Source organism: Canis lupus, chromosome X (genome assembly GCF_011100685.1).
Source record: "Canis lupus familiaris isolate Mischka breed German Shepherd chromosome X, alternate assembly UU_Cfam_GSD_1.0, whole genome shotgun sequence".
NCBI classification, from domain to species: domain Eukaryota; kingdom Metazoa; phylum Chordata; class Mammalia; order Carnivora; family Canidae; genus Canis; species Canis lupus.
Genome location: NC_049260.1, coordinates 95,942,837 through 95,959,724, shown reverse-complemented (window position 1 = coordinate 95,959,724; position 16,888 = coordinate 95,942,837). Strand labels below are relative to the sequence as shown.

The following is a 16,888-nucleotide window of genomic DNA, read 5'->3' as shown; positions in this document are numbered from 1 at the left end:
CCATCGTTTTCATCTATATTAGATTAGGATAACCTCCCCAAACTGATAAATCAGTTCACTATTTTGTTTACTTATTTAGGGCCTGTCATCTTCATAGATTGCTCAGCTTCCTTGTTACATCTGTTTTTGACAGTTTTATTATTGCTTTTACCTTAGAATGAGTGGTATTAGGGCTAGGAGGTGAAAATCTGAATTCTGATTGGCTTCTTGGCAGTGGTTGGAGAAAAATAGTGATGTAGGAGGTTGAAATACGTTGTCAAAATGAGATTTTGGATACACTGTGTGTATATTTGCATAATCCATGCTATGTGTATTGTTCCTGAAGAGCTTTTTCAAAACTGTTAGGGCTTATTTGTATGTAGTTACTCCATGACGTGAGGAATGTTGTTTGAATTATAGTAGATCCAAATCAGTGTAGTTTTATAATTGTATTCTGTTATATGAAGAGAGCATAAGGTGGTCAGTTGTATGACATAATCGGATATTTTAAATAGACAAACACATCATCATCCAGTACTTAGGCTTCATTTATTTGACTCCTTTCCCCTCTTTGAAAACTTGGTTGCATGTAGTCTAACTTCAGAGTTCTTGTATCTAGCATTTCATTTTATTAGAATGAATGGGGTTGTAAATATATTACCCAAAATCTTTTCCTTTGTCTGAAAACAGAGCTTCTTAAATATAAACTAGCAACTAGAAATGTTAAAAAATGAAGTTAATGTGCCAACAGATAATTAGCAAATCCATTTATAGATTTGGCTTTTAGAATAGGACCAATATTGTAAAATACACAAGAAAGGTGAACATTCCAAAGAATTAGAGTACAGAGAACTCTCAATGGTTTCACTTGCAGACATATTCCCTGAATATTAATTTAAAACAAATCAAGGCACCTGGGTGGCTCAGTGGTTGAGTGTTTGCCTTTGGCTGGGGTTGTGACGCTGGGGTCCTGAGATCGAGTCCTGCATGGGGCTCCTTCAGCCTATTGCTCTGCCTCTCTCTCTGTCTCATGAATAAATAAATTAAAATCTTAAAAAAAAATAAATGCAAACATTTGAATTCTGCCACATATGAAGGATACGGATTTAATCACTTTAATTTTGGAAATAGAGTTTTAGTTTCTTGACAACTTCATTCTAGCATAGGACTTGCTATGATTATACTAATAAACTTGCATGTACTGGTAGATACAGTGGTGAAGTTTGTTTTTAGTAAAATTGTTAACACGGGGAACTCAGCATTTCTTTGTGTCACAAGCAACCTTAATGGATTTATGTTCCACGGTGTTAATCTGAAGATGTTAGCCTCATGTCCATACCTGGTCTAATTTTGAGATATTTTATTATATATTATCTATTTGTTAGAAGAACTTAATTATTTTAGTTTTTAAAAATTTACATATCAATTTGAAATTTTTGTTAGGTCTTATTTTTGGTAGTTAAACTTTTAAAATTTAATTGGCAGAGTTTTGGTTGCCATTCTTTTTCTTCTTCTGCTACTAAATTATTTTACATGTTACAGAACTTATCTAAGTGCATTTGGATGTTCATTAAATGTCTGACCTGAATTTTTGGAGGGAGGCAGGAGGAGGGAGTTTATGGCAAATAATCATTCAAAGAGATTTGTCTTGGTTGTTGAGTCTTTTTTTTTCTTCAAAAGATACTTTAAATTCAGCTGCTTCATATTTTAGTTTTCATTGGCATTTATTTTCTCATTTTGACCTGTATTCACCAGGTAAGAATAAGTCTTGGTCCATTTTCCTGGTAAGAGGTGTGTTTTTCAAAAAAATGTAGCAGTATCAGGAGATTTTCTAGGCTTTTGCTTTCTTTGTTAGAAAAATTATTCTCCAATGCTTAAATATTAAGGTAGAGAGAATGCTCTTAATGTACTTCTATGCAGGAACCTTTGCTTTTTAAACATTTCCTGTTCCCTTTCCTCCGCATAAGTGAATATTTTCATTTTCATAAATGCATGTTTCAAGATAAAACTGCATGTCAAATATCTCATTTTTGTGTCATATTTCTGTTCTGATAATGATAGTAGAGGCAGTACTTCGCTTCACCAAATTTAGCCTTTTTTGTTGTTTTGCTTTGAAGACTTAATTGAAGCACAGATTGACATCAGCGTTTTATGTGTGAAGCCAACTTTGAGATGTTGGCCATAATCAAATAGCTCAGGCTTGTGGTGTGCTTCCTTTTTTTACTGGAAAATGGGTTCAAGTAAGGTGGAAAGCTAATTACTCCAGAAGTATTCACAAAATATGTGGGGCCTTGGAAGAATTTTAAGACATTCAGTTTAATTTCACAGATCTTTGACAGAATGTAGATTCTGTCTTTGTTTTCAGGGATCTGAGACAGCATCTCCACAATAGCACCATATTGTTTTAAAAGTGGAAAAACTGGCAAACTCAATTATTTGAAGATTATGAGAGGAATAAAATAATATAGACTAAGGCATAATATTTGATTATTTTTAAGCCACATTGAAATGAGCAACTGTTGGAGGTAGTTTTGTTTTTTTCTTCCTTTATAATTTAGGGTAGAGTACTAAAACTGTTTAACAGGTGTGGTAAGACATGCAGCATTCAGAACCAGAATTTTTTAAGGATACTTTATGTTCTTCTTTTAGTGAATTACCTAGGGAGAAGAGCATGGACTGATTGGGGGAACATTCTTAGCAATTGGTTTAGTTTCCTCCTACCATCCTACCACTAAGGACGAACTTTTATACTAGGGAAATAAAAGTATCTTATGCAAGTGAATTGCCTTATCATAATAACCATCAGTGATTCCTTACACAATTTGAGCAAATCTTTGAGATGCTAATTGATACTTCGTGATGACATTATTACTTGCATTTTAACGAATATGTTTGTGGCCTTGTGACTGACTGACAAGATGGAATTATGTTTTAATTATTTCTTAAAATTATGTAACAATGGCCGTACCTTTAGATGAGGTGGGATGAGGTAGGAACACTGACATTCCCTCTTCCCTACTGGAAGGATTATTGTGAAAGACATGCTTTAAGCTTATTAGCACAAATAGAAAATGAAGCTATTTAAAATGTGAATAAGCAAATACATTCACCATAAGAAGGAATATTTGACCTTGCTTTTTAGTAGCTGGGATACAAAGGGAAAGGTGAGTTACTTGATTCCATTCCATTCTGTCAAAAACCAGTGTTTCCTACTACTACTGTCTACAGGGAATTGAACCTTTGGGGGCAGTGAGAACCACAAGGAATTGTTTTATTTATAGCAAATATTGAAGTGATCTTGATATACTTTCTCATATATTTCCTCTTAACAAAAAGGAGCTGGATGTAGACATTTTTAGATTACATTTTCTGATGCTAGTCTGAATCAGATATTTCTGTGTTGCTTGTTGGAAGGAAGATTGATTTTGTTTTATATTTCAGATAAGCTTGTGGTAGGTTTAACATTTTGAGAAATTAAAAGCTTAACCACTGTTCTCAATGCATTGGAAGATCTGTCTAGTTCTTCAGGGAAGTAGTTGAAAGTTCTGGGGTCAAACTTAAATCGGTTTATTTCACCATTTATAATGTGCTCTGAACATTTTTCTTTTTTTTTAAATAGAAGTTGGTTAAAAACTAATAACTAAATGAGATTTTCAAACTATGCAGATTTAATTAGTCTCCTTTGACAAGACTTTTTTATTCTTTGATTTTGAAGATAATTTTGTGAGACTCACAAGTGAATTGTTGACCAGAAAAAGTTTACTTGGGGATCCCTGGGTGGCTCAGTGGTTTAGCGCCTGCCTTCGGCCCAGGGCGTGATCCTGGAGTCCCGGGATCGAGTCCCACATCAGGCTCCTGGCATGGAGCCTGCTTCTCCCTCTGCCTGTGTCTCTGCCTCTCTCTCTCTCTCTCTCTGTGTGTCTCATGAATAAATAAATAAAATCTTTAAAACAAAAGTTTACTTTATTGACTTTAAAAAACCTTACTCTGCTCATCAGATGATGGGGTATTGAAATAATCAGAAGACAGAATGGCCAGCTGCAACAGCATAGATAATCTGCAAAGTAGATAATCTCTCTGTGGGTGATTTATGTGGCATATTTCAACTTTAGGTGTGATATAGAAACATACTCTATTAGTCTAATAAGTTATTTTATGGACTTATGGGAAAAAGATTGCTAGACATAAAAGTAAAGAAAATATGCATTAATTTTTTGTTAGAGCCTTGTGCAGCTTGTAATAGGAATATTTCTTTTTGTAAGTTGTGCAATTAAATATAGAAAAGTGCATAAAACATAAACGTAGAGTTTAAAGAATTAGTGTAAGATGCACGCCTGTGTAACTCACACCCAGGTCAAGACAACTGCCCTTCCAGATTTCTCATTTTTTACCTCTCCATGGTAACCATTATCCTGACATTTATGGCTTTCTCTTCCTTGTTTTTATTTGCAGTTTTATTACCCTATAAGCTTAAGTTTGTTCTTGAATTTCCTATAAATGGAATCATAGAGAATGTATTCTGTGTATCTGGCTGCTTTTGCTCAACATTATATTTTTAAGATCCATCGATAATTTTGGAAGTATTAGCCATAGTTATAGGATGCTTCATTCCATAACTGTACCATAATTTATCTCTTATGCTATTGATTAACAGTTTTACTGTTTTGAATTTTCAGCTATTACCAACAGCGCCAATAGAAACATTCTTAAACGAATATCTTGGTGTACACAAGCACGTGTTTTTGTGGTATATATAAGTGTAAGAAATCACTGGGTTCTAGATTGTGACTAACTTTAGCTCTCCTTTCAACTGTGAAAACTAGGGCAGCTCGGGTGGCTTAGCGGTTTAGCGCCGCCTTCAGCCCCGGGGCGTGATCCTGGAGACCCACGTTGGGCTCCCTGCATGGAGCCTGCTTCTCCCTCTGCCTGTGTCTCTGCCTCTCCCTCCTCTCTGTGTATTCTCATGAATAAATAAAATCTTAAAAACTGTGAAACTATTTCAAAATACATTCCCAACAACACTTGTGTGAGAGTTCACCTTGCTTCACATCCTCACTGTTAATATTTTCAGACTTTAAATTTTTTGTCAATATGGTATGTATGTAATGATGTTTTATTGGGGCATTTATTTTTTCTTTTTCAAAAATTTATTTAAATTCAATTAATTAACATATAATGTATTACTGGTTTCAGAGGTAGAGGTCAGTGATTTATCAGTCTTATATAATACCCAGTGCTCATTACATCACATGCCCTCCTTTTTTTTTTTCTCATCACATGCCCTCCTTAATGTTCATCACCCAGTTACCTTGTCCTCACCCCCCTGCCCCTCCAGCGACCCTCAGTCTGTTTCCTATGATTTTAAAAATGGAATTCCTGTTGCAGGGGCTTATGTTTTCATGGGCATCTTTTTATGTGTTTTTGGCCATTTGAAATTTTGATTTCTTGTGAAAGGCCTCTTTATATTTTTTCTCCCATTTTTCTATTGGATTGTTAGCATTTCTTTCATTGACTTGTAGGAGTTCTTTATATAGCCTGTATTTGTGTCCTTTGTGCATTATACTGTATATGTGGCAGATATCTTTTGTTACTATTTGGTTTGTATTTCCGCTCTTAAAATGATGATTTTGGATGAACAGAAGTTATTTATTTTAATGTCATTTATTTTATTATTTTTAAAAGATTTTATTCATTAGAGAGAGAGAGACATAGAGACAGAGAGAAGCAGGCTCCATGCAGGGAGCCTGATTTGGGGCTCAACTGCTGAGCCACCCAGGCGTCCCTTAATGTCATTTTTGATCCTTTGCTCTATGATTAGTAGTTTTTTTTATTTTATTTTATTTTATTTTATTTTTTTTATTTATTTATCTTTAATATTTTTTCTTTATTTATTTATGATAGTCACAGAGAGAGAGAGAGAGAGAGAGAGGCAGAGACATAGGCAGAGGGAGAAGCAGGCTCCATGCACCGGGAGCCCGACGTGGGATTCGATCCCGGCTCTCCAGGATCAGGCCCTGGGCCAAAGGCAGGCGCCAAACCGCTGCGCCACCCAGGGATCCCAGTTTTTTTTATTTTAAAAGATTTTATTTATTCATGAGAGACACAGAGTGAGAGGCAGAGAGAGAAGCAGGCTCCATGCAGGGAGCCCGACGTGGGACTCAATCCCGGGTCTCCAGGATTACAACCTGGGCCGAAGGCAGTGCTAAACCATTGAGCCACTCGGGCTGCCCTGATTAGTAGTTTTTTTGTGCTTAAGCAATCTTTCCCCATTCCAAGGCAAATGCACTTATTCTCCTATGATTTTCTGGAAACATTATTTTATTTTATTTTATTTTTTATTTTTTATTTTTTATTTTTTTAATTTTTTATTTATTTATGATAGTCACAGAGAGAGAAAGGGAGAGAGGCAGAGACACAGGCAGAGGGAGAGGCAGGCTCCATGCACCGGGAGCCCGATGCGGGATTCGATCCCAGGTCTCCAGGATCGTGCCCTGGGCCAAAGGCAGGTGCCAAACCGCTGCGCCACCCAGGGATCCCTGGAAACATTATTTTAAAAATATTTTACTTATTTGTTTGTTTATTTATTTATTTGACACAGCGTGTGTGTGCGGGCTCTGATGAGTGAGCACAAGCAAGGGGAGTGGCAGGCAGAGGGAGAGGGAGAAGAGCAGGCTCCCTGTTGAGCAGAGAGCCCAATGTGAGGTTCAGTCCCAGGATCCTGGGATCATGACCTGAGCCAGAGGCAGCACTTAACAGGCTGGGCCATCCAGGCGCCCCTGGAAACATCTTATTTTGCTTTTAATTTTTTAAGCCTTACCTGAATGGAGTTGATTTTTGTGTGTGCATAAAATAGAGTTTTATAGAAGTAGAATTTGCAATATATTGTTGTTGATGATGTAAATGAAGAAAATCTAGCCTCACACAGGTAAATAGTTAGCAAAAGGAGAATTTTAATAGTCTTTTCAGATAATTGAAGATAGTATTCTTTGATTATCATGACAAAATTTGTGAAGTGGTAGTTTTTATTTTGGAAGATTTTATTTATTCATGAGAGAGAGAGAGAGAGAGAGAGAGAGAGGCAGAGACACACAGGCAGAGGAAGAAGCAGGCTCCATGCAGGAAGCCTGATGTGGAACTCAATCCTGGGACTCTGGGATCACACCATGAGCCAAAGGCAGACGCTCAACCCCTGAACTACCCAGGCATCCCATGAAGTGTTAGTATCTTAGTGATTTGTTGCAATGTCAAATCCAAAACAACATCAGTGAACTTTCTGTACTTTTTAAATTAAAATGCATTTGCCTTTTACTTGGGATCTTTTACCCATGCATTATTTTGCAGTATCATGCATTGGTCAATTGGAAAATACTGGTTCACTGAATGATGCACCTTTTCAAAGTATTGACACAATACATTGTGTTAAATAAAAGTCCCCCACCCCCACATTCTTTAATATCATCACTGAACTAATCCGGAAAGTTTTTGAGAATTGGGAACTAGTCAAGTCCAAGGTGGTAGCTATAAGTTTTTCAATACTTGAATTTTTGCTTGAAACCTTATATTTTATCATTGGCAGCAAATACTCTCAGTTGTTTTCCTTGAAGTGACTGGCTCAGTTGGTTCATTTTTGAGAAAATGCCTGCCAAAAACCCAAGTCTGAATAACCATTATCAGTTCTTTCAAGTAAAAATGGCATTCTATGTAAAAGCAGCTAACTCAACTCACAATTTAAACAATTGCTTAAGTGATTTTCTGGAGACAACCATAGTATTTTAGTGTGTGGCAGAAATGCTTTATGTGTACTTTCCATTTTGTCACATAGAATATTAAAATACATGTTCTTAAAAAGACGTGTTGTCAGGGCTCAGGATTTAATTAAATATTTTTCACTACTTCAAGCACATTTTTTCATTGTAGGTAAAAGCACATAACGAGATTAGCCTTAATGAATTTTTAAGTGAATGGTACTGTGTTAAAGATAAGCACAATGTTGTACAGTAGATCTCTGGATGTTTTTCATCTTGTGTAACTGATGTTTTGTACCCGTTGAATAGCTACTCCCCATTTCTCTTTCCCTCTAGTCCCTGGCAACCACTGAAATTAAACTTTTTGCTTCTATGAGTTTGACTCTCTTAGATATATTTCAATATAAGCAGAATCGTGCAGTATTTATGCTTCTGTGACTGACATTTCACTTTACATACTGTCCTCAAGGCTTATCTATGTTGTGGTATATGACAGGAGTTCCTTATAGCTGAATAATAGTCAATTTTATGTATATGCCACATTTTCTTTATACATTCATCTGTTGATGTATATTTAGATTGTTTCTACCTTTTGGCTATGTGGATAATGCTGCAGTGAACATGGGAAAGCAAATACTTTTTGAAATCCTGATATCACCTCTTGTGAATAAATACTCAGTGGGATTGCTGGATTGTAGTTCTATTTTTAACTTTTTGAGGAACTTCCAAACTGTTTCTCACAGGTGCTGCACCACTTTACATTCCCACCAACAATTCACAAGGGTTCTGGTTTCTCCACATCCTCCTCAACACTTGTTATTTTCTGTTTTTTTTTTTAAAGATTTTATTTATTCATGAGAGACAGAGAGAGGCAGAGACACAGGCAGAGGGAGAAGCAGGCTCCATGCAGGGAGCCCCACATGGGACTCTATCCCAGGTCTCCAGGATCCCACCCTGGGCTGAAGGCGGTGCTAAACCCGCTGAGCCACTGGGGCTGCCCTTTTTTTTTTTTTTTTTTTTAAAGAAATTTTTTACAGCAGTTTTAAGTTCACAGAATAATTGAGAGAAAGGTACAGAGATTTCCCATTGCGCCTACACATGCATAGCCATCTCCCTTATTTTCAACATTCCCCACCACAGTGGTACCTTTGTTACCATTGATGAATCTATATTGACACATCACAGTCACCCAGAATTCATAGTTTACCTTTGACTTCACTCTTGGTGTTGTATATTCTATGGGTTTGTATAAATGTGTACTGATATGTATCCTCCATTTTGGTATCAGAGTATTTCCCCTGCCCTAAGTATCCTCTCTGTGTTCTGTTTGTTCATCTCTCTGGCTACTCCCAACCCCTGGCAACCACTGATCTTTTTACTCCCCATAGTTTTGCCTTTTCCAAAATGTCATATAGTTGGAAATACACATTATATAGCCTTTTCAGATTGGTTTCTTTCGCTTAGTAATTTGCATTTAAGGTTTCCTCATGCCTTTTCCTGGCTTGATAGCTAATATCTGTTCAGAACTGAATAATTCCATAGTGTGGATGTACCAGTTTATCCATTCACCTACTGAAGGACATCTTGGTTGCTTCCGGGTTTTGGCAGTTATGAATAAAGCTGCTGTAAACATCTATGCGTAGGTTTTTGTGTGGACATTTCTCACTTCTTTTGGGTAAATAACAAGGAGTGAGATTACTGGATCATAAGGTAAGAGTATGTTTAGTTTTATAAGAAACCGTCAAGCTATTCTAATGTGGCTGTACCACTTTTCATTTCCACCAGTAATGATTGAGAGTTCCTGTTGTGCCACATCCTTAATAGCATTTGGTGTTGGCAGTGTTCCAGATTTTGGCTATTCTAATAGGTGTGTAGTGGTATTTCATTGTTTTAATTTGCATTTTCCTAATGACATGATGTAGGGCATCTTTTCATATGCTTATTTTGACATCTGTATATCTTTGGTGTGAGGTCTTTTGCCCATTTTTAAATTGAGTTTTTTTATTGAATTGTAAGTTCTTTGTATATTTTGGATAACTCCTTTTATCAAGTGTTGTTTCTATTTTTGTTTTTTTGATAATGGCCATCCTTACAAGTGTGAAGGCGATATCTGTGGTTTTGATTTGCATTTCTCTGGTAAGTGATGTTGAACATCTTTTCATATAACTTTTGGCCATTTGTATGTCTGCTTTGGAGAAATGTGTTCAAGTTCTTTGCCCATTTTTTAATTGGCTGGATTTTTTGCTATTGAATTATAGGTGTTCCTTATATATTTTGGATATTAACCCCTTATCAGATACATGGTTTGCAGATATTTTCTTCCATTCCGTAGGTTGCCTTTTCATTCTGCTCATTGTTTCCTTTGCTGCATACACAATTTTTTGATTGATGTCCTACTTGTCTATTTGTTTTTGTTGTTCTATCCAAGGAGTCATTGCCAAGACCAATGTCGTATAGCTTTTCCTAGGGATTTCGCAGTTTTGGATCTTAAATTTATTATTTAATCCATTTTGAGTTGGTTTTTGTATGATGTAAGATAAGTGTCCAATTTCATTTTTTGCATGTGATTATAAATGCTGTTGAACCTCTTTGTGAATTTTTAGGTTCAGTTACTACATTCTTTTTTTTTAAAGTAGGCTCCATGCCCAGTAAGGGGCTCAAACTCACAACTCTGAGATCAAGAGTTGTGTGCTTTACTGTGACTGAGCCAGCCAGGGGCCCCAGTTACTACATTCTTTAGTTCCAAAATTTGTTTGGTTCTTTTTAAATATTTTCTATCCTTTTGTTGAAAATCTTTTATTCATGCATCATTTTCCTGAGCTCATTGAGCAACTTTATGGTGGTTATTTTATGATTTTGAAGATTTTTATTTATTCATGAGAGGCATAGAGAGTGAAAGGCAGAGACATAGGCAGAGAGAGAAGCAGGCTCCCTGCAGGGAGCCCGATGTGGGACTTGGCCCTGGTACTCCAGGATCATGCCCTGAGCTGAAGGCAGATGCTTGACCATTGAGCCACCCAGGCGTTACTATGGTGGTTATTTTAAATTGTCAGGTAACTCATATACCTCTAATTCTTTAGGGTCAGTTTTTGGAGACTTGCTTTATTCCTTTTATTGGGCCATCTTCCTTGTTTCTTTATGTTCTTTTTAATTTTGTGTTCGTATGATTGTATTTGAAAAAACACTCCTATCTTCCAGTCTTTATGGACTGGCTTAGTAATGTACAGCCTTACATTACTAGTCAGCCTGGCTATGGATTCTGGGGGCTTTAGAAACCTTTTCTCTGGATGTGTCTTTTGGACTTTCATGTGTAGATTCTAAATTAAAGGAATTTTTCAGTTTCTTTTTTTCAGAAGCTTGTACTCTTTTGTATCCTTTGGTGTCCATCTGTTGTACTGTGGGTCCTATGAAGTAGCAACATACCACTCAGCTCTTTTTTGTTTTTGGTGGCCCCTAGGCAGCTAGAGGAGGCTGGGTGCTGTCACGGCCCTAGGTCAGGCTAAACAGAAACTGTTCCTTCAGGCAGTATCCCCAAAAGCTGGAATGTTGGATACTCTTTCTCCCCTGAGGGAGAGGCTGTTGAGGTGTATTGATTTCTGTTTGCTGTAGTATGGATTCTCTGAATCCACGTCTTGCCACCCAGATATTTTTTGTCGTTGTTAGCAGGCCTCAGGCACCAAGGGTATACAGAGCCCTGTCTGTGCTCCAAGATGTTCAGGAAAGAAACCAGCCCCTCAGACAGGCCATACCCCAAGTCAGAATGTTAGATGTAAAGTCCAGTCTTCTCTTTCAATCCTCAGGGAGAATTTGGGGGCTGGGAGTTTTTTTTCTAGTTGTGTGGTATTGTGCCAGGAGGAGGGACTGTGGTAAAAGGGTGGCATGAATTTTCCTGCTTGATGCAGTTAGTTTAGGCTTACATGGGGTGCAGGAGCCTCTTAACTGGTTTCTTAATATCTCATAAAGGGAATTGGTATGTGTATTGTTGATGAGTTGATGTTTCATTGGGAGGAAGGAAAACCTGGGGCTTCCTGTTCTGCCATCTTGTTGATGCCACTTCCATCAAGTACCTTCTTAAGTGAAACTGGCTTGTTTTATGAATGATCATGAAAAGGTAGCTTGGTAACATCTTACATGGGACTGGCTTTATTCTTTTCTTTGATTTTTTTTTTTTAAAGATTTATTTGAGAGAGTGTGTGGGCCCTCACGTGCAAGTGAAGGGAGGGGCAGAGAGGGAGAATCCCAAGCCGATGCTTCACCCACCAGGGAGTCCAATGTGGAGCTCCATCTCAGGACCTATGAGATCATGATCTGAGCCAAAATTGAGTCAGATGCTCAACCAACTGAGCTACCCAGGCGTCGCTCTTTCTTTTGATTTCTTGATCATGAAGAATCAATGAAGCAGTTTGGTGCAAATGCCTTGATACGTGCTAAGGTGCCAGCAGTCTTTTTCCTTCCTTTTCTTTTGAACTGTTAGTTCAGGGGCACCTGAGTGGCTCAGTTGGTTAAGTGTTGGACTCTTTGGCTCAGACCATGATCTCAGGGTTGTTAGATCCAGCCCTGTGTTGGGCTTTGTGCTGGGCATGGAGCCTGCTTAAGATTCTTTCTCTCCTTCTCCCTCTGCCTCTCTTCCCTCTGAGAAAAAAAATAAATGAACTGTTAGTGTAAATGTTAATACTGCAAAAAAGGGAAATGAAGTCTTTGTATTATTATGAATACTGTTTTGATCTTGCAGAACTCTGGAAAGTGTCTTGGGGTCAGTTTTGTGAACCACACTATTGGAACTGCTACTTTACCAAATTATAATGGTTCCTTCTATTCCTGTTTTTAAGTCTTTTTAAAAAAATAGTGAATGGATGTTGAATTTTGTCAAATGTCTTTTATGTATCTGTTGAACTCGTGATTTTTTAAAAGTCAGTTTAATGTGAATTAATTTGAATCAACTTTGTGTGTTTGGGATAAACCCACATCAGTTTTTTTTTAAGATTTATTTATTTATTCATGAAAGACACAGAAAGAGAGAGAGGCAGACACAGACAGAGGGAGAAGCAGGCTCCTCACAGGGAGTCTGATGCAGGACTCGATCCCAGATCCCGAGATCGTGCCCTGAGCCGAAGGTAGACGCTCAACCGCTGAGCCACCCATACGTCCCAAACCCACATTAGTCCTGATGTATTTCAGTATTTTTCCATTTATCTGTATATTTAATACTGTACATGTTTAAATACAAGACACTATTATTATTATCAGTTAATATTCATTTAGAATTACCCATGTACTTGCTACTTTTTCCTCATTTCTTGCTGCAACTCTTTCTGTAATAATTTTTATCCTACCTAGAAAACGTCCTTAAGTGTTTATTTTAGTGTGTGAATCAGTTATTGTTTGTCTGAGCTCCAGTCCTTATTTTGCCTTTTCTTGCAACTAAATATTTTGGGTATAAAATTAGGTGGGCAAATACTTTGTTTTAGCATTTTGGATGTATCTTTCAGCATTCAGAGTTCTTGTCTAGAAGTCCTTAAGATACAGTCTTTTTTTTCCTTTAGGTGCTTAACTGATTTTGTCCTTGGTTTTCTCTAGCTTAATTATGATGTGCCGAGTTGTGGATTTCACTTCAGTTCTAGAAAACTGAATTCTTGGCTATTATTGCTTTAAATACTGATTTTGCCGTCTTCTCTCTCTTTTTTTTTTTAAAGATTTTATTTATTTGAGAGATGGGGGAGAGACAGAGTAGCTGAACAGGGAGCCTGATGTGGGGCTGGGTCTCAGGACCCTGGGATGATGACCTGAGCTGAAGGCAGACACACTTAACCAACTGAGCCACCCAGGTTCCCCATCCCTGTTCTCTTGTCTCTGGAATTCTAATTAAGCATAACCTCTTCTCACTATATTCTGTATATCTGCCCTTCCTTGCAATATTTAAATTAATCTAATGAAGAGGTATTTAAAATACAAGTTTTTTTTCCAATTTTCTTTTTTTTTGTTTCTAAATTTTATTAGTGGAAAAAAAATCTCAGATGAGAAAGTAGAATACCAGTGAAATTAGCAATCAGCTTCAGTAATTGTCAACTGCTGGCCAGTCTTGTTTCACTTGTTACCCTACCCATTTTCTCATTCTATTGAAGTAAATGCTATTTTATCCATGACTATTTCTGTATTATCTTTTAAAGATAAATTTTTATGAAAATCTTTTTTTTTTTCTGGATTCCTGGGTGGCTCAGCGATTTGGCACCTGCCTTTGGCCCAGGGCATGACCCCTGGGGTCATGGGATCGAGTCCCGCATCGGGCTCCCTGCATGGAGCCTGCTTCTCCTTCTCCCTGTGTCTCTGCCTCTCTCTCTGTCTCTCATGAATAAATAAATAAAATCTTTTTTAAAAAAGAATCTCTTATAAAAAAATCTTTTTTTTCTGAAGATTGATTTATTTGAGAGAAAGCAGGAAAGAGCGAGCTGGAGTTGGGAGGGGGGGGCGCAGAGTAGAGAGAGAGGGAGAGAGAAACTCAAGCAGACTCCATGCTGAGTGCAGAGCTGCACATGGGGCTTGATCTCATGACCCTGACATCAGACCTGAGCTAAAACCTAAGAGCTGGATTCTTTAACTGACTGCACCACACAGGTGCCCCTAAAATTTATAAAATCTTTATAAAAATATTCCAGTTGACTCAGAAATAATAATTTTAAAAATACTTATTTGAAATAGGATCCAAACACTGTGATTGACATCTCTCAAGCCTTTTTTAACCGTGAGGATTCCCTAGCATCGTTAATTTTTCCTTGCAATGTATTTGTTGAAGAGACAGGGTCATTGTAGAGTTTCCACAGTTTGAATTCAGCATGGCTGGTCGGTCTTTCTTTCTTTCTTTCTGACAGCTTCATAGGTGGCTGGTGTATTCTTTCATCACGATCAGGACATGCTTATGTTTGTCTCTTCTTGTGATGTAAGAGCTATTGATAGATACTTAGATCCTTTAATTTATTAGGCATTTTTAAATGGTGATATTCTTTTGTCATTATTTATTAGTCTCTTCAGTACAGAGACTTTTTTCTTATCAGTTATTGGTTCATATGTGAAAGGCAGAATAAGTACTTGATTTTTATTCTTTTAGTTACCAGTTTTCAAAAATAACTACCTTCCTCCAGTCCTGACAACTAGGGTTTTTAGGTTGGTTTTATTCTCATTATAAACTAATGGATTTAAACACATCTGATATGTTTTCAAATATTTTTAGTTGATATAATTTGCTCTATAAGGATTGTCTATATTAGGATTGGAAATGAATGCAGATTATTTCTATTTTATTCTAGTTTGCATTTATGCCGGATCCTCAGTGAAAATAAAAGCCATGATAGTTCAACTTACAGAGGTAAGACTTTTAAAAGTATCATAGCTATTATTTTTGGCTTTGTCAAAATTAATAGATGTTCTGTTTTCTGTTAAATTGTTATGAATGAAAAGCAAAAGGTATGAGATAGTTCACATTATATAAAGCTTTTATATGAGCTTATTACAGTTAGGATTAAAACCATAGTTATAAAAAATAAATAAAACTATAGTTACAGTAAGACTATATCTCTTTCTGTATAGATACTTGATCTGCATAATAGTCATATGTTGCTTCGCTTTTATAATTGTGACATGGTATATTTAGCCAAATACCAGCAGTTGCTATCTGTATTAAAAATTACACAGGCTAGCTATCAGTTGTAAACAGAAGAGAAAAGCTAGCACGAAATAACTATTCTGGTCTTGTTTGCACTAGGAAATTTCCAGAAACTGAGGTTGTGTTTTACTAAAGCTGGTTATGTTTAGGTAGTATCTGGGGATCTTATTAAAGGCAGTTGTCATGGAAAACATTAAAAGCAAAGGAGTTGTTTACTGCATATCACAAGTATGGTTTATTAAGTATGATGTAGTTAAACAGGATGTAAATTTTAATTTTAAAAGATTTTACTTTTTAGCATTTATTTAAAATTAGTCATTTGGATTTAGAAAAAGAGGGGGCAAAAACAAAAGCAATTATGGCTGGTAAATTTAAAGCATTTTCGTGTGTAACTTTCACTGAGGGTAGAACTCAACAGTTTTTTCCAATCTGGAAAAAACTTATAACCAATAGATCTATTTTAAATAAAAAGTGATTAAATACAATTCATTATAGTTATTATGCTTTTGTGAATAGAAGATTGAAAATGTTTTTCTAAAGATAATTTACTTTGGTTTTATCAAAAATTAAATAGTAATATGAAAGTGTATACTTCTTAAAGAACATTTGAATTTTTGAGTGGAAAGCATTTTTTAACAAATAAATGAGCCATTTTTTTCTGTCATTTGGGTAAGACCTGTTTTAAGACTTAACATTCCTAGCCTGCACCCCTAGTTATTTTCCAATTTATCCTTCTTATAAAGTTGCGTGATCGATCATAAAGATTTCTGAGGTTGCTTTAATGCCTTTTCTTTTGAATAAGTCCGTTGACTGCCAGAATTGTAAGAAAGTAAAGAAAGACTCTTTCCTAAAAGCATTTGGATACTTTATTTTTTCCTTCCCTATCTTTATTTTTGTTTTTTAAAAGATTTTATTTATTTATTCTTGAGAGACACAGAGAGGCAGAGACCTAGGCAGAGGGAGAAGCAGGCCCCATGCAGGGAGCCCAATGTGGGACTCCATGCCGGGACTCCAGGATCACGCCCTGGTCCAAAGGCAGATGCTCAACTGCTGAGCCACCCAGGCATCCCTCCTTCCCTATCTTTAAAACAAGTGTATAACTTCTCATTTAGTTTTGATCTTGTTTGTGATTGAAATCTTATTGGGTAAAATAAGAGAATTTTCAGAAAACTGTAAATAGCATAACATAGGATGATTACTTGTCAGTTTTAAATGGCACTGTATGCATCATTAATAACTACCAGATTATTGTTAATTTGCATGGCTGTTCTTATTCACATATGAAACCCAAAATAGTTATGAGTGTGGCTTCAGTTACTGAATTGCCAGACCTGCCCTTGCCTACTTCCTCAATGCACACATTCTTTGGCTGGTATCTGCCAACAATCAAGCTTTGGTCTCAGGGCCCCAGTTGGTAGTCCATGCAGGAAACTAACGGAATGTCATTTCTTCAGAATGTCCTTTGTTCTGTCTCAGGGGAATTGAGTTTGGGTAGTGTTCCCTGAGC

General features: G+C 36.7%; 1 protein-coding gene across 6 annotated transcripts in view; it reads left to right on the top strand.

Moving 5' to 3' along the window:
• Positions 1-16,888, top strand: part of THOC2 (THO complex 2) — a 129,866-nt gene that overhangs the window by 19,661 nt on the left and 93,317 nt on the right. For all 6 annotated transcript variants that reach the window (XM_038588243.1, XM_038588239.1, XM_038588238.1 and 3 more), the window contains exon 2: positions 15,026-15,084. Coding sequence is in view for 5 of the 6 variants with exons in the window: in XM_038588239.1 (XP_038444167.1) it covers positions 15,026-15,084 (59 nt within the window). In the remaining variant the exon portion in view is untranslated. The remainder of the gene's footprint in view (positions 1-15,025; positions 15,085-16,888) is intronic.